General features: G+C 40.1%; 1 protein-coding gene and 1 pseudogene across 2 annotated transcripts in view; both read left to right on the plus strand.

Annotated features, from left to right (window-relative positions):
* The first annotated feature begins 5,670 nt into the window (after nucleotides 1–5,670).
* LOC107033365 (large ribosomal subunit protein eL29 pseudogene) lies at nucleotides 5,671–6,168 on the plus strand (annotated as a pseudogene).
* Nucleotides 6,169–22,380: 16,212 nt separating this feature from the next.
* TNPO3 (transportin 3) overlaps nucleotides 22,381–25,467 on the plus strand; it is an 82,853-nt gene continuing 79,766 nt past the window's right edge. For both annotated transcript variants that reach the window (XM_031674184.2, XM_015237618.3), the window contains exon 1: nucleotides 22,381–22,841. Coding sequence is in view for 1 of the 2 variants with exons in the window: in XM_015237618.3 (XP_015093104.1) it covers nucleotides 22,722–22,841 (120 nt within the window). In the remaining variant the exon portion in view is untranslated. The remainder of the gene's footprint in view (nucleotides 22,842–25,467) is intronic.

A 25,467-nucleotide genomic window follows, 5' to 3' on the forward strand; every position in this document is an offset into this window, starting at 1 on the left:
TCTGGCCTCAGACTATCTTGATGCAGTGGGAACGGAGCCATCAAGGACCCATTTAGACTAGACGTGATGAGTTCTGTGCCTTTAGAGTGACTAAAAGCATGGAGCCTTGGAAGAGACCATGAGTTATCATTCCATAATTTCTCATCTACTTATTACCCAGGAAGTATATTATTAATTATATAGCCTTTGCAAAATCTTCTGTGTGGCCCTCCTTCCTCCGCCCGTTCCTTGAGGGCAGAGTTTGTGGGTCTTTTGCTCTGCACTTAAAGCACACATCTTTTTCCATTATCTCAGTCTAAAGAGAGTATTTATTTGCTTAGCTCTTTACCCTCCCTGGACTGTGGCTTATTGAAGGTAGAGCCACTGGCAGTGCTTGACTTGGTCCTGGGTGCATACAAAGCACTAAATAAATACCTAGTGAATGAAGGACCCAAGACAGAACGCACACCCATTAATCTGGTCCTCCTCCCCTTCTTCAGTCTCATCTTCTGTGGCACTGTTCCATTTATGCTGAGCTTGAACTAATAGATTGAACTTTCTGTCTGAAATTTCTAGCCCAGAACGCATCCTCTGTATCCACATCTTTGTGCTTTCTCTGCTGCTGTCCCCTCACCTTGGAATCCTTTTCTTCCCTGTCTCTCACCTGTTGCTTTTGGACATGTGACTTCTCCCTTACCTCTCCACCCACTGGACTGGAAGCCCCTCCCAGGAGAGCCTGACCTGGGACCTTGCACTCAGCAGAGGCTCAATCAGCTTTTGCTCAGGGAAGGAATGAGTTACTTTGGCTTTGACTGAAGTGACCTTCTGGCTTCCATCAGGCAGCTTCTGATTACGTCTTGGTTGATGGCCATTTATTTAAGAGGATTTGCTTAGGAGAGTTGAGATAAGTAACTGAGAAATGTGAAAATTCAGTGTTAAGCAGGAGTTTGAGCAGGAGTAGTATGAAAAATGGTGGCTTGATCAAGAGTGGCCAGAGGGGAGGGTGTAGCTCAGGGGGAGTGTGCCCTTAGCATGCTCGAGGTCCTGGGTTCAATCCTCAATACCTCCATTAAATAAAATGATTAACTAAATAAAACTAATTACCTCCCTCCCCCTACCCCCCAGAAAGTGGCCAGGTACTTCCCATTTTGCTGTGGCCATTTAGTTAATAGCATGAAGCTGTCTTGGACTTGTGACAGGGGAATTCTTGGCTCTCCCTTACATCATGAGAGCCAAATGAGTGGGAAGAAGAGGGCAGTGTGGAGAGACATCTCCACCACACTCTCTATTGCCCCCCACTCCCTGCCCCAGCCCTGGAACAATACCAAGTCGACACAAAATCATAAAATGGTTAAGGTTTGGCTCATAAAATGGTTAAGGTTTGGCTTTGTTTGTGCCTTACCTATATGCCTCTTTTCTCTTTTTGTTGCCTTCTAACTTTTCCTGTTTATGGACTAAGTGTTTCTGCTCTGTTCCCATCTCTCCAGGGTGGAGGAAAGGGAATTTGATCAATCAGTAACCAGGGTTGGAAAACCTAAATGCTAGCAGAGGCCAAAGGAAACAAGCCATATCAGCTAGGCAGGGACAGTGACCATGGCCTGATAATAGGGGCAACTGCTTCCCTGCTCAGGGCTGTGGTCCCAGAGCTGCCTGATTTTGTGTTTTGCATAGTCATCCTTGTTATGAGCCTTGGCATCATCAGGAAAAATTTTCCAAGACTGGGAAAAGGGCAAAAGAGATGACCGAGTGTCCTTTCGGGGGACTGCAAGGTGTGGTCTCTCATGGACTCCTCAGGGATTATCTTATTCTTACAAGAGTTTACAGCACTAATGGATCTTGGGATGGGGAGACCATCCTGGATAACCCAGGATAGTCTAATCACCAGGGTCCTTAGAAGTGAAAGGAGACAGGAGAGTCAGAGTCAAAGAGAAGATGTGACAATGTAATCAGAGAACCAAGGGTGCTGCAAAGTGAAAAAGACTCAACCGACTGTTACTGGCTCTGAAGATGAAGGAAGGGGACCAGGAGCCAAAGAATAGGAGTGGCCTCTAGAAAGTGAGGAAAGCAAGAAACAGATTTCCCCTCTAGACCCTTCAGAAGGAACACAGCTTGACTGACACCTTGATTATAGCCAAGTGAAACTCATTTTGGACTTCTGCCCTCCAGCTGTAAGATACTCCCAATAAACTGTCAGATCATAAATTTGTGTTGTTTTAAGCTACCAAGTTTTTGGTAATCTGTTACAGCAGCAGTAGAAAACTAATATCAGGTTTTTCTGTTTTGTTTTGTTTTGTTTTTTAACAACCTTTAGAGGTGAAAGCTAAATCAAGAGAAATATAAATGATTTTTGTCCATAGTAATGCAAATGATTTCTGTTCATCAAACTGTAAAAGTATGTTATCTAGTGTGTTAAATTCTCACTTGAATTGCTTTTAACATCCTATTTTTTTCACTAATTGAGTTAAATAAAATTGTTGATACATGTTAATTTTATATTTGCAGAAGTCCATGTTACTTTACTAATTTTTAAAAAATTTATACTCCAGTTTAGTTCATATATGTCCATATTATGTTTCTATTCTGCATCCTGGACCTTTTTAAAAACTTTATTTGTTTATTTATTATTGTATCTTGTTTGTTTTTAATTATTTTATCTTGGTGAGGGGAAGTAATTAGATTTATCTATTTTTAGAGGAGGTACTGGGGATTGAACCCGGGACCTCAAGCATGCCAAGCATGTGCTCTACCACTTGAACTATACCCTCTCCCGCTGGACCTTTGAAATTAAGCTCTAGTAATACTTTTGAATCCACTGTGATACCACTCAATAATTTGATTTCTATATTTATTTATTTATTTATATTTTTTTAATTGAAGTATAGTCAGTTTGCAATGTATCAATTTCTGGTGTACAGCATAATAGTTCAGTCATACATATACATACGTATATTTGTTTTCATGGTTTCTATTTTCCAAGCAGTCCAATTATCACCAATTTCAAAAAGGCACGTTGTTAGCAGAGCCTGCAGCTGGGATCCCAATGGGAAAATGTTATATTTACCAAGAATTTTGGCTGTGATGAGGAAATTCATTTAGAGTTGAGAAAGTGTCAAACAGTGAGTTTTTTTCAATTGCTAAGGCCTTAAGGAGTATTTTCCATGGAGGCAATAGATTTGTATTTTGATACTTCTTGTCTAAGTGTTCATGCTAATATCTTCTACACCATCTATTGCTGAACATATTTATAAACAGGAACTGGGAAGATCAAAAGCACTATATGCAGGCGTAACTGATCAACCTTGCAAAGTGCTGCCAACAAGGGGCAGGACGGGGTGGTAGGTGGACTGGAGGGTTGAGTAATGGAGTGCGAGGGGTGGAGCCTCTCTCCGTACATCCTGCCGCAGCTTCAGGGACACAGAGTAACTGCTGTTGCTACGGGAGGCAGAAGCCAGCCTCATAGCTGGAGACTCTGAGGCTCAGAGATGTTAAGTGACTTGCTGAGAGTCTTACAGAGAATGAATGGCTGACTGCTGAACTCAGATCTTTCCCAGACTGAAGCCCAGCTTTTTGGTCACAGTTCGTACTTCAGGCAAGGGCTGTGCTGTACAAAGCACGTAGTGTGGAGCTCTTAGTACGAGCAGTACTGCTCCAAGGAGTTTGGGGTTGTCACAATGACTGGCTGACACTACTCCCATTTAGAGGCAAGGGGAGAGTATAGATCAGTTGTAGGAATGTATAGCATACATGAGGTCCTGGGTTTGATCCTCAGGACCTCCACTTAAAGAAATAAATAAAAATAAACCTAATTGCCTACCCCCACCCCAAAATCCAACCAAAAAAACCCCGAGATGATAGAGGGCATGGGCCAGACCCTCTAAGGTATCCTGCAATGAATGTGACAATCCTGCAAAATGAAGGCTTGTCCTACATCCTATCCAACTTTTGAATATATCCTCAGATATTCACATAGCTGAAAAACTGTCCATAATTATCTGTATAAAACTGCTAAATCTCTTTTTAATACAAACACAAAATATCTTTACATGGTTTACAAACACAGTGAATTTCTCAGGAATACAAGGACTATGTAACTTAAGGGATGATTGTACTTCGTTTTGTTCAGAATTTTATCGAAAGCTGTTCACCAATTTGGAAAATCATGCCAGGGTCAGCAATGTGTGGAATTAAAGTTATCAGTACAACCATTTGTGTTTGTCTTTATTTGTGGCTGCTTGTGTTTATAGTGAGTCTGCTTTAAGCACCTATTATTTCTTTTTTTTTTTTCATTTTTTCTATTGAAGTATAGTCAGTTTACAATGTTGTGTCAATTTCTGGTGTATAGCATAATGCTTCAGTCATACATATATATATATATATGTATATTCCTTTTCATATTTTTTTCATTATAGGTTACTACAAGATATTGAATATAGTTCCCTGTGCTATACAGAAGAAACTTTATCTATTTTATATATAGTAGTTAGTCGAGCAAATCTCGAACTGTCAATTTACCCGTCACCATCTCCTTTCTCCCCTGGTAACTGTAAGTTTGTTTTCTGTGTCTATGAGTCCGTTTCTGATTCATAAATAATTCATTTGTCTTTTTTTTTTTAGATTCCACGTATAAGCGATGTCATATGGCATTTTTCTTTCTCTTTCTGGCTTACTTCACTTAGAATAATGATCCCCAGTTCCATCCATATTGCTGCAAATGGCATTATTTTATTCTTTTTTTATGGCTGAGTAGTATCTCATTGCATAAATACACCACAACTTTTTAAACTAGTCATCTGTTGATGGACATTTAGATTGTTTCCATGTCTTGGCTACTGTAAGTAGTGCTGCTATGAACATTGGGGTGCATGTATCTTTTTGAGTTAAGAGTTTTCTCCAGATATATGCCCAGGAGTGGGATTTCTGGATCATAGAGTACCATTATTTCATTACATGGACTAGTATAGTTGTGCTCAAGTGTCTATTATTATTTCACTTGTAATTATGTTTGTATTAGATTATTATTTTATTTGTAATTACAGTAATTATTTACTCTAAACTATTATTATTTTGTTTCTCCTTTATACCATAGGGACAACACATTGATTATCTTTTGAAATTATCTATAGATTTAATTTCATTGTAGTAAAGGAGGAGTGATACAAAATATTTGTTCTAAGAGATAGGGAGATTAAACCACTGTAGTGGAATGAGCACTTGGTCAGGAAATAGCCAAACCTTGATCGAAGATCTTGGTTCTGCCACTTGGGTTGAGCATGTCACAATCTCTCAGAGACTGCTTCCTCTTCCGTAAAACAAGCATAGCCTCAGCCTTCTACTTTTCAGAGTACTTGAGTTAACCAAATGATATGTAAATTATCACACAAGTATAAGGGCCATCTCTCAACGTAGCCCATGAATAGAACATGCTTATTTGGGATTAAATTGAATACTGAAGAGTGCCCTTATCACTCAGGGCAGGTAAATTTAGGCTTTAACTTGTTTGCCTGAATGCCTTGAATAAGAACTTGACAAAAGAAGATATCCAAACCAAGTGGCTGATAAGCTCATGAAAAGGTGTTCAACTCCATCAGTCACCAGGGAAATGTAAATTAAAACTACAAGGTGTTCTTTCTTTTCCAGTCCCAGGTGATTCGGGATCTCCCGGCTCCTCAAGGGCGGCAGCGGTAGGCCCCCAGCCCTGATTTGCGCTCTCATCCTCCAGGTGCAGGCATGGCCAAGTCGAAGAACCATACCACATACAACCAGTCCCGAAAATGGCACAGAAATGGCATCAAAAAACCCCGATCACAATGATACGAATATCTTAAGGGGGAAGACCTCAAGTTCCTGAGGAACATGCGCTTTGCCAAGAAGCACAACACAAAGGACCTGAAGAAGATGCAGGCCAACAACGCCAAGGCCATGAGTGCACGTGCTGAGGCTGTCAAGGCTCTCATAAAGCCCAAGAAGGTCAAGCCCAACATTCCAAAGGGCAACAGCTGCAAGTTCAGTCGACTTGCCTACATTGCTCACCCCAAGCTAGGGAAACGTGCTCTTGCCCACATCGCCAAGGGTCTCAGGCTCTGTCGCCCAAAGGCCAAGGATAAGGCTCAGACCAAGGCTGCAGCTGCAGCTGCAGCTCAGGCTCAGGCTCCTGAAGGTGTCCCGGCCCCCACAAAGGCTCCAGAGTAGAGGCTTTCATCTATTGCTGTGAGGATATAAGGACTAGTGTGACCCCTGGGCTGCTGTCTGCATGGGGCTCATGTCTACCTGTGCTGTTTGTACAAATAAACCTAAGGCAGGGTCTGTCAGTCAAAAAAAAAAAAAAAAACTACAAGGCAATACTATTACCCACCCACCAGGATGACTAAAAATGCAAAACAATATACCAACTTGCCAAGAACATGAAGCAATGGAAGCTCTCATACCTTGCTGATGGGAATGTAAATTAGTGCATACAACACTGGAAATCTCTTTGGTAGTATCAACTAAAGCAATCTTATTTTTAAAAAGTTTCTTCTGTACAGCACAAGGAACTATATTCAGTATCTTGTAATAACCTTTAATGAAAAAGAATATGAAAACAAATATATGTATGTATATGCATGACTGGGGCATTGTACTGTGTATCAGAAATTGACACATTGTAACTGACTGTACTTCAATTAAAAAAAATTTTTTTAAGCGATCTTATGACCCAGCAATTCTACTTCTAAATGTAAGCCAACAGAAATGTGTACTTATATTTCCCAAAAACTATGTGGAAGAATGTTCATAGAAGCATTTTTATAATAACCCCAAACAAGAAATACCCCAAATATCAACATCAATAAAATTAATTGTGGTATGTTTTTACAACGGTATACCACAGCAATGAGAGTGGACCACGTGCAACAACATAGATTAACTTCACAATGTTCAGCAAAAGTCAGATACATGAGTACATATTATTTGATTCCTTTTGTATGAAATCCAAAAGCAGACAAAATTAATCTATGATGTTAAAAGTCAGACTAGCTGTTACCTTGCGGATGAGTTGTGACTGAAAGGGAACATGGTGGGGGCATTAGGGAAATGCTAATAATGGTCTGTTTCTTGATCTGGATGCTGGTTGCACGAGTGTGCTCACCTTGTGAAAATTAATTGAACTATACATTTATAATTTGTGCATTTTTCTGTGTAACTTGATTAATTTTTAAAGAGTTTATGAAACCAAAAAACTAGTTGTGTATCTAGACTTGTGCTGCTTTGGTCACATGCTTTGCTTTTTCTTCTTGTAACCAAGCCCTGGCATGTTTAAGGCTCCATTCCTGACCACAGAGCAGAATATAAGTTAATGGGCTCCTACAGGGGTCAAGGTCATAACTTCAGCATTAGGAATAAGTTATTAATAGAGGGAAACGATAAGTGGGAGGACTGGCTTTGGGAGGCAGAAACGAATGGTAAAGTAGAAAGAGACAATGAAGAGTGTCCCTCTGGTAGTATCTTTATTTTCCTCCTTCTCTTACCCTCCTCCCTTGGATCCCAGAGAACTTTGGGTCTTTCCAGGCTGTTTCCGCCCCTGGCGTTGGTTCTCCTCGCCAGGTGGAGTCCCGTTCTTCGCCGCAAGAGGGAGGTATTGTCACACTGAGCTGGGATCCCAACAGCAGAATTGAGAGATTCTGCTTTGACCGCTGATGTGGCCTGGGTTTAATCCAGACAAATCCTCCTTTGTCCTCTTGTACCCCAAGTGAGCCATGGGGAAACTGTGGATCTGGAGGGTAGGGAAGCATTCTGCACGTTGCATTTCATCTCTGGTGTACTCACGTGTGGGCCATGGGGCTGGGGATTTCGGGAGCGATATTTTCTGTGGGCTAGCGGAAAACAGAACAGCTTTTGCAAGGGCTCCTTGCGGAATCCAGGTTTCTCTGGACCAGATCGTGGGGGTTTTCAAAAGGGGAATATTGATACAACAGGCTTTTTAAAAGACTCTCCATCATTTGTCCTAACTGTTGAGTGATTTCCCTCCTCTGCTTTTTCTCTCCCCATGCTCCTGCCCTGTGACATCTCTTTTTCCAACTCTACGGAAATAACACATGCCAGAGCCAGAAGGAACCATGAGGTCATTTATTCATGTGTTTCTCAAATTATGCTCAAGGATCATCAACATCAAAATCAGCTGGGTGCTTGTTAAATATGTAGATAGGGCCCTACCCTAGATTTACTGAGTTAGAACCAGTGAGTGGTCCAGGAACCTGCATTTTTTAAACAGGCAAACACTGCTGCCTGCTCCACTATATGCAAGTGGTGGTACACATTACAGTTTGAGAATTTCTTGTTTAGTTCAGCTTCCTCAATTTTCAGAGGAAGAAACAAAAATTAGACAAAGGTCAAGTGACTTGCCCAAGTTTACCCAGCTGGTTGGCATCATCCTTGCAACTTAAGACCCTGAACCCTAACCTCATACCAGCAGTTTTTACTCCTTGTTTCTGAGAGCCCTAGAGTTTTGAAGAGGTGCTTTGGGGGTTCTGCAAATATTTGATTGTAAGTGACCTGCTTAAAAGGGAAAAAAAAACTGTTGTCATTGGCAACTTCTCATGTGAATCAGGATTTTTAAAATACTGTGTCTGCAATTATCATCTTTTACCCCCATTTAATATTATTGAGATTACCACAAAAGTGCCACTGTTAGTACTGATTGGCTTAAATAAAAACCTATTTAATGCCACTTTTATATGTTTTATATATTGGAATTCTGTGTAGAATTTCATTGGACAAAACAATTCTGCTGCTTTATTTGAAATTTATCGGGCACTCATTAAACTCCACAAACACAGTGTTAAGCTCTGTGGAAATGAATGAAGATCACCCAAATGAGTAGAAACAGAAGCTATTTACTTAGAGCTTTGCCAAGGAGTCAGCCACCATCACCTGCATTTGGCAGAGATTCAAAGGCAGGCAGAGGAGTGGAAAAGCTTTACGGTAAGAAAAAAGGGGGAAGGCTTCAGGTTAGCCCTGATAGGATATTGTTGGCGTGGGAAAGCTGGAGATGAGCTGGCTAGAAATGAGGTATCCTATGTGATGGTTTGGGGAGCCTATTTGGCTTTCTCTGCTTGGTCCTGAGTTGGAAGCCAGGACAAAAATTAGGGAAGTTGGCATTCGTTGACTTGACCAAGTCCTGACTGTTCTGGGCCAATTCCTGCAGAGGCTGTGGTTGGCTTCCTGGAATGGTTGTTGTGGGTCAGAGTTCTAATTATCATATATGCTCTGGCCTTTGTCTCAATTTTCAGTCTCTCAACATTACAATGCATTGTTTCACTTCAGCTCCATCACATGAGATTGTTAATATTATTATCTCAGCTTTATGAATAAGAAGCAGAGTTGCAGAGAAGTTAGGTAGCTTGCCCAAAGTCAAGCAGCTAAGAAGAGGTAAATCTGGGTCTTGAACCTAGGCAGACTGACCACAGAGCCCTGGGTTTTTCATTTATACCATATTTCTGTCATAGCTCCACACACACACACACAAATGTAGAAATTCACAAGCTGCCTAAAACTCATATGAAAATGCAAAAGACCTAGAATAACCAAAACAACTTTGAATGAGAATAACAAAATTGGAGGGCTAACATTACCAGATTTCAAGACTTCTTATAAAAGAACAATAGAGACTTTTTCTGTATTGGGTATGCTGCAGAGGAATGGTTTTGAGCCTTGGCTCTCAAGTAGACCTTTTTATTGTTATTAAATCTCTCTCTGCACTGTCAAAAAAAAAAAAAAAAAAACAACAGTAGAGAGATTAAGTCAAAATAGATCATAGACCTAAATGTAAAATCTAAACCTATAAAACTCCTAGAAGAAAACATAGGAGAAAATCTTTGTGACTTTTGATCAGACAAAGATTTCATAGCTATGACACTAAAAACACAATTAATAAAAGAAAATTTTGATAAACTGGATTTCATCAAAATTAGAAACTTCTGTTCTTGAAAAGACACTGTGAGAAGAATGAAAAGACAAGTCACAGATCAGGAGAAAGTATTTGCAAAACATGTATCTGTTAAAGGACTCGAGTCTAGAATAGGCAAAGAACTTTGAAAACTCAATAATAAGAATAGACAACTCAATTTTTTTTAAGTGGGGCAAAAAATTTGAACAGACTTTTCCAAAAAAATTTATGGATGGCAAATAAGCACATGAAAAGATGCTAACCATCATTCGTCATTAAGGAAATGCAAATTAGTCACAGAGACATTGCAACATGCCTATTAGAATGCCTAATTAAAAAAACTGATCATACCAAGATTTGACAAGGTTGTGGAGGAACTGGAACTCTCACAAATTTTTGGTGGGAGTGTAAAATTGTACAACCACTTTAGAAAATAGTTTGGTAGTTTCTTTAAAAGTTAAGCACACCTGCTATATGATCTAGCCATTCCATCCCTGTGTATTAACCGAGGAGAAAAGAAAGCATATGTTCACCTAAAGACTTGTGTATAAATGTTCATAGCAAATTTATTCTTAATAGCCCAAAATGATAAACAACCCAAATATCCATCAACAGATGAACGGATTAGAAAACTGCAGTATATCCATATAATGGAAAACTACTACTCATCAATGAAAAGCAACAAGTGATTTTTTTGGTAACGGCTTTGGTGAGATATAATTGGCAAACCATAAAATTCACCCATTTAAAGTATATGAGTTAAAAGTTTTTGATATAGTCACAGAGCTGTACAGCCATCACCACAATCAGTTTGAGAACATTTCATCACCCCACAAAAAAAACCTGTAGTCTTTAGCAGCCACCTTCAATTTTCTCCCAACTTTCACCCAGAGCCTTAGGCAACCACTAATCTACCTTCTGTTTCTATACCTTTGCCAACCCAGAACATTTCATTAAGAAATGGAATCATGAATTATGTGTTTGTGTATGTGTGTCTGGCTTCTTTCACTCAGCAGAGTGTTGTCAATGTTCAAGCATGTTGTAGCGTGTAACTACTTCATTCCTTCTCACGGCTGAACAATATTCTATTGTATGAATATACTACATTTGATTTAGTGATTCATCAGATGGTGAGCATTTGGGTTATTTCCACACATTGGCTATTATGAATAATGCTGCTAGAATATTTATATACAAGTTGTGTGCATGTATATGTTTTCATTTCATTTGGATAAACATGTAGGAGTGGAATTGTTGGATCAAATGGTAATTTCACTTTTTGAGGAACTGCCAGGCTGTTTTCCAAAGTGGTTGCACCATTTTATATGTCTACTAGCAGTGTATATAAGTTATTATTTCTCTACATACTCATCAACACTTGTTATTATCTGATTTTTTTTATTATAGCCATCTTAGTGGGTGTCAAGTGATGTATCTCATTGTGGTTTTAATTTGCATTTCTCTGATGACTAATGATGTTAAGCATCTTTACATGCACATTTGTATATCTTCTTTGGAGAAATGTCTATTCAGACCCTTTGCTCATTATTTTAATTGGATTGTTTATCTCGTATTGTTGAGTTGTAAGAGTTCTTTCCATAATGTAGATATAAATCCCTTATCAGAGGATCAGTTGTTAATACAGCAACATGAATGAATCGCAAAATAACTACACCAGGTGAAAGAACCAGACAAAGAGTAAATACCGTATACTATTTATATAAAATTCTAGAAAATGTAAAATAATCTACAGGTACAGAAAGCAGATCATGGACAACCAGAGGTAGAGTTTGGGGGGAGTTGCAGAGATGGAGGGTTTACAAAAGGGCACAAAGAAACTTTGGCGGGGTGATGTTTATTTTCATTATCTTGACTATGGTGATGGTTTCATGGTTTATACATATGTCAAAACTTATTAAATTATACACTTTGAGCATGTGTAGTTTAGTGAATGTCAATTATACCTCAGTAAAGCTATTTTATTTCACTTTTTGGGGGGTGGTGTAGGTAATTAGGTTTATTTATTTATTTATTATTGGAGGAGGTCCTGGGTTCAATCCCCAGGACCTCTTGCATGCTATGCCCATGGTCTGCCACCTGAGCTATCCCCTCACCCCATGATAAAGCTTTTTTGAAAGAATCCAAGGGACTTTACAATCCTCTGTTGCTTGTTGTTTGTCATGTTACTATTTTTTCACTCTGAAAAAAAGCTCCCTTCCAACGGTACTCCCTACGATTTATTTTGCTCTTCTATCCTCACCAATGTTCTGCAACATCTCCCATCCCCCATGGCTGTACTCCAGGACACGTCCTACTTTCTGCCACATTTATTGGTGCTTCTTTCCCAGGACGATGTACATTTGAAGCCTTTGCAGAAGCCCTTAGCCCAATGTCTTAGTTCTGGTTTGGTTTGGTGGTTAAAAGCACAGACTCTGACCCAGATTGCTTGGATTCTAATCCTGCTTTTCTGTCTGGACCTTAAGCAAGTTCATTAAGCCTTTTATGCCTTAATTTTCTCCCATATAAAATGGGCATAAAAATAGTGCTTACCTTATAGGGTAGTGATGAACTGGGTTAATGTTTGTAAGAGTCTTAGATCAGTTCCTGGCGTGTAGTAAGCCTAAATCAGAGTTTGCTATTATTTATTCCTGGGACAAGGGTGGAGGTTTGCCAGAAATTGGATGGGCAGCTAATTCTGAGGGAGAAAGGCTGTTTAGGAAATAGCTTCCCATGGTTTCCTCTTTGTGGTAGGGTCTATTGCTGCTGGCCCATCTCATGCTAAAAATTCAGACTGGTGACTTTTCTTTGTTGTGTATTTCCCTCTGTGGTACCCGTAGACATTGCAGGCTTGGTGAACCTGTTATTAAGAGAAGATACAAAGGTAACATAGGGGCAAGATAATTGCATGGAATTGAAATATGCTCTGAGCCTCTGAACATTTGTTATATGAACCAGGGGCAGGGACTGTTATGCTGAGGGCTCCAAAAGCTGTTTCTTTTCAGCTGTTTTCGTTTTGTGGTCAGAAATGTGTTAATTCACTCATTCCTGATTCATCAGCACTGTGAAAACAGGGGAGAACAGAGAGGTACAAGATTCCTTCAGCAGAACATAGACTTATTCTGTGGCTCCAACAGAGCACCGTGACCCCAGCACACCTCTCTGTGGGGGACCTCTGTTTTCTCTTTGCCTGTTGAGCCAGCCTTGTAAGATTTCCCTTTAACTAATAAAGCCTAATCTTTTGCTGATGCTGAGTGATATTTTGGAATGCATTCTAAATCTTGGAACACAATAGGAGGTGACCCAGAAAGGCTCCCATGGCATGATAGAAACACACTGCGATGTCTATAGTCTATTCCTTTGTCTCTGTTCCTGTTTATTGTTGGCCTGGGGACCAGGATGATTCTCTGAGCAAAGAAGTCCCTGCAGGATAATTAAAAGGTGACTATATAAACATTTCCATAAATTAAACCAAGGAAGTATACTTAGCTCTAGCTGAATCTACATACTAATCAGCTTTCTTTGACCAAATCATAAGGCCTTTTAAACTATTGAAAATTTCTAAATTATTTTTTATTGTGGTAAAAAAATGCATGACATAAAATTTACCATCTTAACCATTTTTAAGTGTACAGAACAGTACTGTTAAGTATATTCACATTGTTGTGTAATCAGTCTCTTTAATCTTGCAAAACTGAAACTCTATATCCACTAAACAACAACTCCCCATTCTGCCCAGCTCCTGGCAACCATTCTACTTTCTATTTTTATGAATTTGACTACCCTAGATACTGATATAAGTGGAATCATACAGTATTTATCTTTTGTGACTGCCTTAATTTGCTGAGCTTAATGTCTTCAAAATTCATCCACGTTGTAACATAGGTCAGAATTTCATTCCTCTTTAAGGCTGAATAATATTCCATTGTATATGTACACCACATTTTGTTTATCCATCTGTCAATAGACATTTGGATTGCCTCCAACTCTTGGCTATTATGAATAGTGTTGCTATGAACATGTATACAAATAAGTTTTCAGTTTCCTGCTTTCAGTTTTTTTTTTTAATATATACCCCATAATGGAATTTCTGGATCATGTGGGAAAGGCTTCCTTTCTTATCTTGAAAAAAATTATTATTTTAATGTTAAAATGAACTGACTTTATCCTGGAGTAGATGATAAAATTTTTATGAATTTTTAAGATAAAATATACCACTTTAAAATTATTCATGTCAGCAGAGGCTATATAGGATTACTCCTCAAATTTTTCTCTTCTCTGCCTTTAGGGCATTTTTGGTGGAAAGTTTGAAAAGCTCTATTTCAAGACAAGGGGAGTAACAAAAAACAAACAAAAAACCCAAACAAACAGAAAAGCTTTTGTCAGGACCAAGAATGTAAATTCAGTACTTGCATTGATACTAAGTTTTCCTAGAAAAACTTTGAGTTAGCTTGTGACAGAAAGTGTGAAAGGACCATACACTGTTTAGGTACCCATCCCTTAGGCCCTTAGCATAACTGATGCCATCTTGGGCTTGTTCAGTTCTTCCTGTTCTTTCACTGACCCTACCTAGGGCTATACTGTGTAGTAAACCCCTTCTCTGTCATCAGAGGCTTTGTAGTAACAGATATTGTTTAATGATCATTAGGTCTAGATGAGCTCTATGCTCTGTTAGTCCCCGAACAATAATGAAGACCTTTACTGACCTATTCCTGGTGCCCATGAGACTAGTTACCCATTCATAAATCTTGACTTAGGAATGCACTTCCTGTTTCCAAGCATGTACTCCCATACCCTAAGTTAACTGTGAAACTGTCCTAGTGGCCCTATGGCAGTGCGGAGTGCAGCTGTGAATGCTTCCAGATCATTGTCTGCCCAATTCCAACCTATGAAAAATGGATCCATTGATTACATGGAGATGTCTGCCTCATTTTTTGGTCTCAGGATACCTTCTCTGTTCAGTGGGCACTTTTTGTTCCCTCCATCCTCCAACACTAAACTCTCTGGGTCTTTCTTAAATAATACTTCAGTGCTCTCTCTATTTGCAGATGATGTGATCTTCTATATATAAAATCTTAAAAAATACACTAAAAAACTATTAGAACTAATAAATGAATTTAGCAAGTTTGCGGGATACAAGATCAACATACAAAATCAATTGTATTTTTATGTACTTACAATGAAAATCCAAAAATAAAACTAAGAAAACAATTCTGGGTGGGTAGGTATAGCATAGTGGCAGAGTGCTTGCTTAGCATGCATGAGGTCCTGGGTTCAATCCCCAGTACTTCTATTAAAAAAAAAAAAAAAAGGAAAAACAATTCCATTTACAATTGCATCAATAAAATACTTAGGACTAGACTTAATAAAAGAGGTGCAAAACTTTTACTCTGAAAGCTTTTAATGTTGTTGAAAGAAATTAAAGCTCTAACTAATTGGAAGAACGTCCCATATTCATGGATTGGAAGACTTATTGTTAAGATGGCGACAGTACTCAAACTGATCTGCTGATTCAGTGTGATCTCAACTGATTAGAGTCCCAGATGACTTCTTTGTAGAAATTGACAAGCTGTTTCTAAAGTTTTTATTGAATTTTAAGGGATCCAGAATAGCTAAAACAATCTTGAAAAAGAAGAACTAAGTAGGAGAACCCACACTTCCCAACTGCAAAATTTACAATTAAGCAATAGTGATCAAGACAGTGTGGTCCTTGGCACAAGGTTAGTCATATAGATCCCTGGAATAGAATTGAGAGTCCAGAAATAAACCCATACATCTATGGTCAACTGATTTTCAACAAGGATGTCAAAACCATTTAATGGGGAAAGAATAGTCTTTTTTAACAATGGTGCTGGAAAAAACTACATCAACATGCAAAAGAATGAAGTTCTCACATGACATACAAAAATTAACTCAAAATGGGTGTGAGATAAAACTATAAAACTCTTTAGAAGAAAACATAGGAGTAAATCTTCATGACTTTGGATTTGGCAAAGGATTCCTGGATGTGACAGCAATCCCCAGTATTTCCATTAAAAATAAATGAATAAACAAACTTTAAAAGGACTTTTAAAAAGAGGGGGCATGGAGTTTCTTGTGAGGTGATGAAAATTGTTCTAAATTGTTCTAAATTTGTTGATAGTTGTACATATCTGTGAATGTACTAAAAATCACTGGACACTTTAAGTTGGTGAATTGTACCGGATATGAATTATATCTCCATAAAGCTGTTCAAGAAAAAAAAAGGTGGGGAGGAATTTATTAGAAAGATAGAGACTCATGTAACCTCAGAGCAGGGCTGAGCCTGCTGGGCCCTCACAAGGCCCTGGAACTCTGGCTCAGAGGAGTGGTCCTCACAAAATCCCTAGTTTGCAGCATCAGTACCACCTCGGAGCTCCTTATAAAAGCAAATCCTTGGGCCACACTCAGACCTACTGACTCAGAAACTCTGGGGGTGGGGCCCAGAAAGCAGTGCTTTAAGGAACCCTCCAGGTGATGGTTGCTGATGCTCGCTCAAGTCTGAGAATCACCTGAGCTCTGGAAAAGCCGGGAAGATTCTACCTCACCTCTGCATGTGTTTCTTCTTGGGCACCTGTTTCCTCTGTTGCTAGAGACAGATTTTCTGCACTGCCCATCCTTCCCTACACACCACAGTAGTCTTCCTGGTAGGAAGTGGCCACCAATTCCCACATTCAAATCTCTTTTGGAGAACTAGCAAAATTGAGACTAGCCTCCTATTCCAATTGCAAATTCTGGGGGAGGAACTTAAGTGTGTGTCAGCAACCTCCTCAAGTTTGTTCCTCCTTGAGAGAAGGCAGGCTGGGGTTGGGGAGGACCAGTTCCCAGAAAAGAGGTGGGGGAAGTAGAAAAAAAAATGGGTACCCCTTACGGGAGGCAAGAGAAGAGAATCTAGGATGACTAACAGTTGTGGAGTTTGCCTGCGATTTCCCTTATTTTAGTACTGAAAGTCTCCTGTCCCTCAAAACCCCTCTGTCCTGAGAAAACCAGAAAAATTGATCACCTGAGAATTGAAGGTGTGGCAGGAAGGGAGGGGCTTTTACCTTGTGATGTGGGAGAACACAAAAGGAAGAGAAGGAACTGGTGAGATTCTCACGCGGGGGCATTTGGAGATGTTTGGTGCATTTATGGTTGTCACCACTACTGGAGAATGCTAGTGACATTCCACAAAGCTTGGGTCAGAACTAAACAAGGAAGAATCACCCCACCTGGCATTTAGTAGTTCTCCTGCTGAGAAACTCTTCTGTGACAAAATGACTAACAACCTAGCAGCACATTAGAAACACCTGGGAGCTTCAAGCGACCCAGATTGGAGCTCCAGACCTAGCCTCAGTGTTTCTGATTTAACGGATCTAGGCAGGTACCCAGGCACTGGTATTGTTTAAAGTTTCCCTCAGGTGATTTTAATATGCAGCTAGGTTGATAAGCATCATTGGGAATCAAAGTGACATCAAAGAGGGATGAGATGCAGAAGTTGGAGTCTGGGAAGGTGAAGTGTTTGGGTAGTGGGGGAAGAGGGAAGTTGGAACACCCGAGGTTGTAGGTAGATCTAGAAGGCTGGAGGACAATGTTGAGGGCTTTGTTCAAGGGAAGAGGCCCTGAGTCTGGATCCAGCAGCATGGGATCAAAGCAGGTATGTGCCCAGTGTCTACTAAGCAGAGTGGCAGGGAAGGCGAGAGTCAGAAGTGGATCTAAATATCTAAATTCTTCCAGAAGTAAGAGCCAGCTGGTAAGCACTTTGACCCCAGGAAGCAGGCAGTGTGACAGGTGTCACAGTGTTTACTGGTGTGTGGCTGGTGGGGTAACCAAGCCTTTGGCTTGCTCACTGCTTGGGTTGCTCATTAAATACACTGTTCCTCCCATATTTGAAAAGCCTGTGTTTTGGGGGTAAAAACTTGTGATTTCTAAGTATCTCAATAAGACTAGAAGTGACTGCTTGACTCTATATTTTTGTAAAAAGGTATTTGATTACTTTACAGTCGTTTACAATGAGCCAATGCCAAGGCACTTTCACATGATCTTACTTGGTTCTCTCTGTGTTGGGTGGGTAAGTATCACGCCCTTTTTGGCAGAGGAATCCAGCTTAGGAAGGTGGTTACTTGCTAGAGTCATGTGGCTAGAAAGAGGTGGGGCTGGGACTGGTACAGGGGGGTCTGATTTTTAAGGAAGCCCTCTTTACACCATGCCATAGGAGAGAGAGTTTTTGTTTGTTTTTTGGTGGAGGGGAGGTAATTAGGTTTTATTTTTAGAGGAGGTACTGGGGATTGAATCCAGGACCTCCTGAATGCTAAGCACGGCTCTACCACTTGAGCTGTTCCCTCCCCTGAGAGTTTTATTATTATTTTTCTCTCTACAGCCAACTGGAGCCTTCTGCATTTGTGAGAGAAGTGTAATCTCCTGTCAGCCTGATTGGGTGACAGTTTGGCCCATATCACACCAGCTCCAGGTCATTGCTTAAGACCCTGGTGTAAAACTGGGCTAAAGGTTAACCAACTGTGGATAAACTATGACTTATAAAAATTAGTCTTGTTGAGAGAAAGCTACTTGTCCCTTCCCATGTGTCTGGCTTCCAAAAAGAAGACCTCAGTAGGGGAAGGAAGACTGCGAGGAATTAAGGAGAAGGAATCAGGGGCAGCTTGGTGGACATTTACTGAACTGTGTATGTTTTTTCTCTTCCATTGCCCCTGGGTTCTCTGTACTGTATTTCTTGTTTTCTGAAAAGAATCTCACTTTGCTGATGTCCAGAAAAATTCAAACCTGCTTGTGCTTTCCTACCCAGGTGATACCAGAACTGTTCCTCAGAACATCTTGAAACCAGGCTCCTTTTGACTGTGGACAGTTAATTTGTGCTCTCATTATTCCATAGAAATTCACCATCTCTAATCATCTTCCTCTCTCAGTCCCTCTCACCAGTTTGAATTTGCTTTGCAAGTGAAATTGGGGGAAAGCTGTCCACGACTGAGGGCAGTTCTGAGCTGGAGAGCCAAAGGCAGATGCCGTGCTCAGCACGTGAGCCCTGAATGTGAGTTGAACTGGGGGAAAGAGACAGGTTTGGTGCTGGGGTTATGGCTGTTTCAGGTGATGATGGTATAGGCTATATGCCCTATAGGTTGAGTAGTCTGAAGTTGGGCCAGGAGAGGTCTGCATTGTGCATTGGGCCTTTTCTTGGCAAACAGCCACCAAGATTCAGTCAACACTGACGATTATGACTTTAAGTTTATTGTGTCACTATTTGGAAAGAAAACAGCTGTGTTGTTTTTGATAAAATGTATTTGTTAAAAGTGTAAATAATCATTATAAAGAAAAAATTCTAATCACAGAAACCTTATTAATGCATTTTACAAATGTCTATTGTGTGTCTGCCATATGCTAGGCACCATTCAAAGCACTGGGGATATGAGTGACCTACAGCCTACATGTTAATGGAGGGAGTAGCCAAAAAATAATAAAAATATGGAATGTGTCAAGTGGTGAAAAGTGCTATGAAGAAAAACACAAAAAAAGAAAGTAGAAACCACTTGAAATCCCATTACTGGAGATAACCACTGTTTACATTTTGTTGAACATCCTTCCAGACACCTCTCTGCCTATACAGAAATACGGATACAATCTCGTATCAGTGGTCATTTTCACATGCTGAATCATAATCTGTTTCTTTTTCCAATAATATTTTCTGGCAGCTTTTCATGTCAGTAAATAAAAATTGAAATGACTTTGTTTTTCCAATTTTGACTTTTTTTTTTAATTTGGAAAATTTCAGAGAAGTAGAGAGAATGGTATAGTGAACAAATGTACTTATCCTCACATTTAACAATCATTAACATTTTGCCTTATTGGCTTCATCTATTTGTGGGTGGGGAACAGGGCTTATGTCTGTTAAACTAAATTACAGATTTTGTGAACATTTTACCTGTTCTGCTTCTACCCCAATGGGGTGAATTCAATTCAGTTCTGACACTCCCTGGAGTTAGTATCAGACTCCACAGACTTAAGGGCTCAATTCCCCTCAAGACTGCCCTCACTTCAGATGTCAGGCTTACTTCAGGGGTTCCCCAGGTCACCTGCACTCCTGACCAATTGGCTACAAATTAAGAGGTGAAACCCCCACAGATTTGCTAATCTGCTAGAACAGCTTACAACTCAGTTAAGTGCTATACTCATAATTAAAGGTTTATTTAAAAGGCTATACACAGGGTGAGGTTTGGGAGGAAAGCAGAATTCCCAGGCACTCTCTTGGAGTCAGGATATGTCACCCTTCTGGCACAGTAATGTGTTCATCAACCAGGAACCTCCACTGAGCTTCAGTGTCCAGAGTTTTGATCAGGGCTTCATTACTAAACATGGATGATTAAATCAGTGGTACGTGATTGCACTTAGTCTAGCCCAAAGTTACAATCCTCTAATCACATGATTGGTCTTTGTAGTGACCAATCTCCATCTTGTCTTTTCATTGATGAATTGTAAGTTCTTTATATATTCTGGACACTAATCCTTTATCAAATATTTGATTTGCAAATATTTTCTCTCATTTTGTGGTTGTCATTTCACTTTCTTTAAAAACATTTTTTTTATTGAGTCACAGTCAGTTTACAATGTTGTGTCAATTTCAGGTATACAGCAGTTTTTCAGTCATACATGAATATACATATATTTATTTTCATATTCTTTTTCACCATGAACTACTGCAAGATCTTGAATATACTTCCCTGTGCTATACAGTATAAACTTGTTTATCTATTCCATATATACCTGTCAGTATCTATAAATCTCGAACTCGCAGTCTGTCTCTACCCACCCCTCTACTCCCTGACAACCACAAGTTTGTATTCTATGTCTGTGAGTCTGTTTCTATTTTATATTTAAGTTCATTTGTCTTCTTTTTTTATTTCACTTTCTTAATAGTGTTCTTTGACACACAAGTTTTTAGTTTTGATGAAGTCCAATTTATGTATTTCTCCTTCTGTTAATTGTGCTTTTGCCGCCATATCTAAAAAAACATTGTCTAATCCAAGGGGATGAAGATATACTCCTGTTTTCTTTCAAGAATTTTACAGTTTTAGCTCTTACATTTACATTCTTTAATTTTTTTTCTTATATGATGCAAGGTAGGTCCAACATCATTCTCTTACTTGTGGTTAGTCATAGAACTTTTAAAAGTGTATTGAATTGCTTGTCTTTGCAATTAGACTGTAAACTTCAAGAGAGTAGAGACCAAGGAGATTTTACTAAATCTTTTTTTTTTAACTAAGTTGTTTTTTAATGAATTAGGTAACCAAAATATCCAGCTTTTTTGTGTCAGAAATTATATTAACTATGTACAGTAACACTGTTTTCATTGTGATGTTGGTAGTTAAAATCCCTTGGCAATAACAATTCAGAAACAAACCAGTATACAGGATGATAGGGATTGTACAATTTAACAGGCTTTGGAACAAAACTGATTTGGATTCAAATCCTGACTTTCATTTAAGAAATGTGTAACCTTGGGCAAATTACATTACCGATTTTTTTATTCCTTAAAATGGGATTTAGTTTGTACAGCTGTTAAAAGGATTGAATGAGACCTTGTAACTATAGCGCTTTATACATTGTAAGCATTCTTCAAATGCTTATTATTTATCATTGCAAAGAAGTAGCAGTAATGTTGGGAAACTTTCCCCACAGAACAGATTCCAAGATTTCTATTTTCTTTTGTGAATTGAGAATTGTTAACCGCTGATGTTTGATTTGGAAAGAAAGGCATACACAAAAACACAACTCAACATGTTTGTGCATATACTCTGGAGTGCGACAGAATGCACTTTAGTTAGTATCAGACTCCACAGACTTAAGGGCTTAGTTCCCCTCAAGGTTGCCCTCACTTCAGATGTCAGCCTTACTTCAGGGGTTCCCCAGGCAACCTGCACTCCTGCACATATACTCTGGAGTGCAACAGAATGAAACATCCTTTTGGGTGCAAGAATTTAGTGAAAAAGGAGGACTGAACAGAGATTCTAGGCATTTTGGATTTGTTTCAATGCGGCACATATTTCAGGTTTGTACAAGTTACTTGATTACGTGTCTGTCTCCTCCATTAGAGTCAGCATACAAATCCTGTCTTAAATTAAGTCATCAGTGCAGTGGATACTCCACAGATGGTTGAATTGACGCGCCTTGTCCACGGGGGTCCAAAAGGATTCCCTGGAGAGGGATGGGGAGGTCGAAAGGCGGAGGAAAGACCTCAAATCTATTACCAAGGAGCGGAGAGCTGCACAGGTGTGGGAGCCACGACGGTCCCAAAGCTCCAGTTGGACGCAGGAAACCTAGAGAGCCACATTCATTATTTCTCCCAGCACCCGGCCCGGTAGGGCCACTTCCGGGAGGGGGCGGAGAGACAAGAGGAGGCGTGCCGGGAAGGAGGCCGTTTGCAATGCACCAGGCGGAAGTGTGCCAAAGGTATCGGTGCTGCCGCTTCCGGTCCGGGTAAACGCGGCTTAGGTACACTGCGTGGTTTGACTCGTGCCGGGACGGCTTTCTGAGGGCAAGTCAGCGGGTCAAGAGGCGAGCACCAAGGCCTGGACTCAGAAGTCTGGAGTCTACTGGAAGGATCGGACAAAAGACTAGGAACTTGAATACGATCTAACCTCTGTTTCCGAGGGGGTAACTTCCACGGGGAACCCCTCTGCCCTGGTAACGGGCGAAGAGGAGATGGCGCCAGTCAGGGAGCGGCCGTGGCCGACACAGTGAGGAAGCGTGAAGGCGGAGCAACCGGAGAAGCCGCGGGAGAAGAGCCAAAGCCGTCGTTGCCGCTACCACAGCTACCACCATGGAAGGGGCAAAGCCGACATTGCAACTCGTGTACCAAGCAGTGCAGGCGCTGTACCACGACCCAGATCCCAGCGGAAAGGAGCGCGCCTCGTTTTGGCTTGGGGAGCTGCAGCGTTCGGTGAGGGGCCCAGAGAGGCCGTTCTATGCCGCGGGGCAAGGGCGGGATGGGACCTAGGCTCGAGCGGGAGCCGGAGCCCGAGCCCGGCCGTTGGCCTCGTGAGGTCTTCCTTGGGGAGGAGCTGCCGCCGTGGGGTGGGGCTGCAAAGCTAGATATGCCTCTTTTCAGAAACTAGTCGCAGCTAGTCGGTCTCGAAGTGGCCCTTTCCCCACCCCGTAGGAACTGATTTGTAGGTCCTATACTTACTGCTTGTGGCTTCGATCTGATTCTCTAAGTTTTACCCTTGATACTTGCTTCTTAGGCCTTGTTTTTCCGTTTTGTTTTTCTTCAACCAAACCCAATCCCAGTCCATCTTCTACTTAAGGATGCTTTATCCGTCTTTCCTCGGTGTCCAGGTGTTAGGTCCATTCGTGCGTAGCCTTACACCTCACTGTTCCTTGCTGCTTTTCAGTCTGGCAGAGTCCATTATTCTGGAAACTTACCAGGTTTCTAGATTCTTATACACGTGACTTTTCCCCGTATTTTGGGGTGCAGCATAATGTAAAGAGAAAAGTATCAATTATGATTTCAGAAAATCTTTGCAGTTTCATTTTACTGCACATTGGTTCTCTACTCTTGTCCTTCCCCTGACTTTTAGGTTCTTTATAAGTTATAGGTATCATAACTGCTTTGATTATTGCACATAATTATGTGAACATTCAGTAAGGAGGTTAACTGCAACCTTTTGTACCTATTGCCTTCTTGGATTCACGTGTCTTATGCTTCCTCCTCTGATTTTCCTACTCATCTTTGCTGTGCTTTTAATTCTGTGTGTGTATATTATACTTGGTGTTCTTGCTGACTTTACCTTTCCTATTTTTGGATTTTAGATGCCCAAGTGTATTTTTAATTTGTGCCTTCCCATTCCGTTTCTTTTTTTAAACTAATCATTGGTACTTAAAGATGCTCTGCCTGTTTAGATCAATTCCTAGGCTTCAAGTGCATAATAAATATTTTAAAATTCGCAACTTTGACTTTAAATATTACACTTAAAAATTTTTGGAACCCAAGTTCTGGATAACCTCGTGAGAAGATAAGGGAGTAAGGCTCACTGTAGGCTACATATGAATTCATGTGTAATCTTATTTAGTGTTTAGTTAGTTTTTGTGATCTGGGGAGCCATAAGTCCCTGATCTTATAGTTTTCAAAGTAAAAATAAGAGAAATGCTACACCACATCAAAAGTCAGCTCTTCCCTATTAAACTTGCTTCTTGTTGTGTGTGTTTTAAATCAATATTTGAGTGCTTACTGTGTACCGGCAACTGCTAGGTTTTGGTATATGGAAATGAACCAGACAGAAAAAAGCTTTACTTGCCACTTAGGATATTTGTGATGAATAAATGGATTAATACCTACAAAGAACTTAACGAAGTTCTTGGAACCTAGAGCTTGGAATGTATTAGTAATTTTATTTAAATATTAATCATTTTTTCTTATTTTCCACTACTCTTTGTTTCAACCTTATATCATCATAATCATCATATTCACCACCACTATTTACATTCAGGTCCCAACAGGAATAGACGGCATGCTTGGAATAGGATAAGTTGATGAGGGTTTATTTTATAAAAGTACTATTTATAAAGATGTGGGTGTAATATGGTATGGCACAAGATAGTGTAGTAACCTGTAGCTAAGCTGTTGACAGTCCTAAGCCAAAAGGGATAAGAGGAAGTGGTTACTTGGACTCTCAAGAGAAGTGTGGAGTTGGCTGCCTTGGGAAGAGTGGTAGTTTTCAGTTGAAAAGAAACAGCCAGCATGAGATGATTTTGAAGGGAGGAAACTGGAGGAATAAATATTCATACCTTATTCTCCTAAACCTCTCCTGGGATTCCTGATTGGGCAAACCCATCCAGAAGCTAGGGGACACGGGAGCCCGTTGATCTATTCACACCTCCTCACTCTAACGTAAGTATATCACATTACATACACATTGTTAACCATGCGACATATATATCATAGTCATATTTTCTTTTTTGTGCAACTTTTTTTTTTCTGATAGTAATCGTTACCTTTTTCTTTTTTTTCCACATTTGCTTCATTTTCTATATATCTACAGTAATTCATCCCAAACTCTCTGTCACTAGGTGTAAATATCCTTTTCCTATGTTCACACTGGTAATCTATCTTTTTTTTTTTGGTGGAAAGAAACCTTTCCTGAGAGCCCTCTACCCACCACCCCCAGTCTGGCCCAGTTGTTTTTCAAGTCTGTTGCATAATTATTGTCCGGGGATCTTACTATCCTAGGGAATTCCCTTTTCCTTTTTCTTGACTTGGATACACTGAATCCTGGATCCCATGAGCTTTTCTTGAATTACTCCCTCATTTGACAGATACTTGAGAAGGAAACCTTCACCCCTTCTCTCTCATTGTCTTGGCTGTTGTTCTTTTTTCCTGAACCACTTTTACCCTGAGAGTTCTCTAGTCTTCTGCCTGGAGGTTATACACTAGGCTGCCAGTAGCAGGTAGGAAAATGAGTCGAGGGATGGATCTCACCACTAAATGTGTAGGCTTTAATTTATTTAACATGTTTTCAGTATGATACTCCTGTCCTTAGTGAATCTCTTGTCCAAGAGTCCAGAGTCTC

The sequence above is a fragment of the Vicugna pacos genome, chromosome 7 (assembly GCF_048564905.1).
Source record: "Vicugna pacos chromosome 7, VicPac4, whole genome shotgun sequence".
Classification (NCBI taxonomy): domain Eukaryota; kingdom Metazoa; phylum Chordata; class Mammalia; order Artiodactyla; family Camelidae; genus Vicugna; species Vicugna pacos.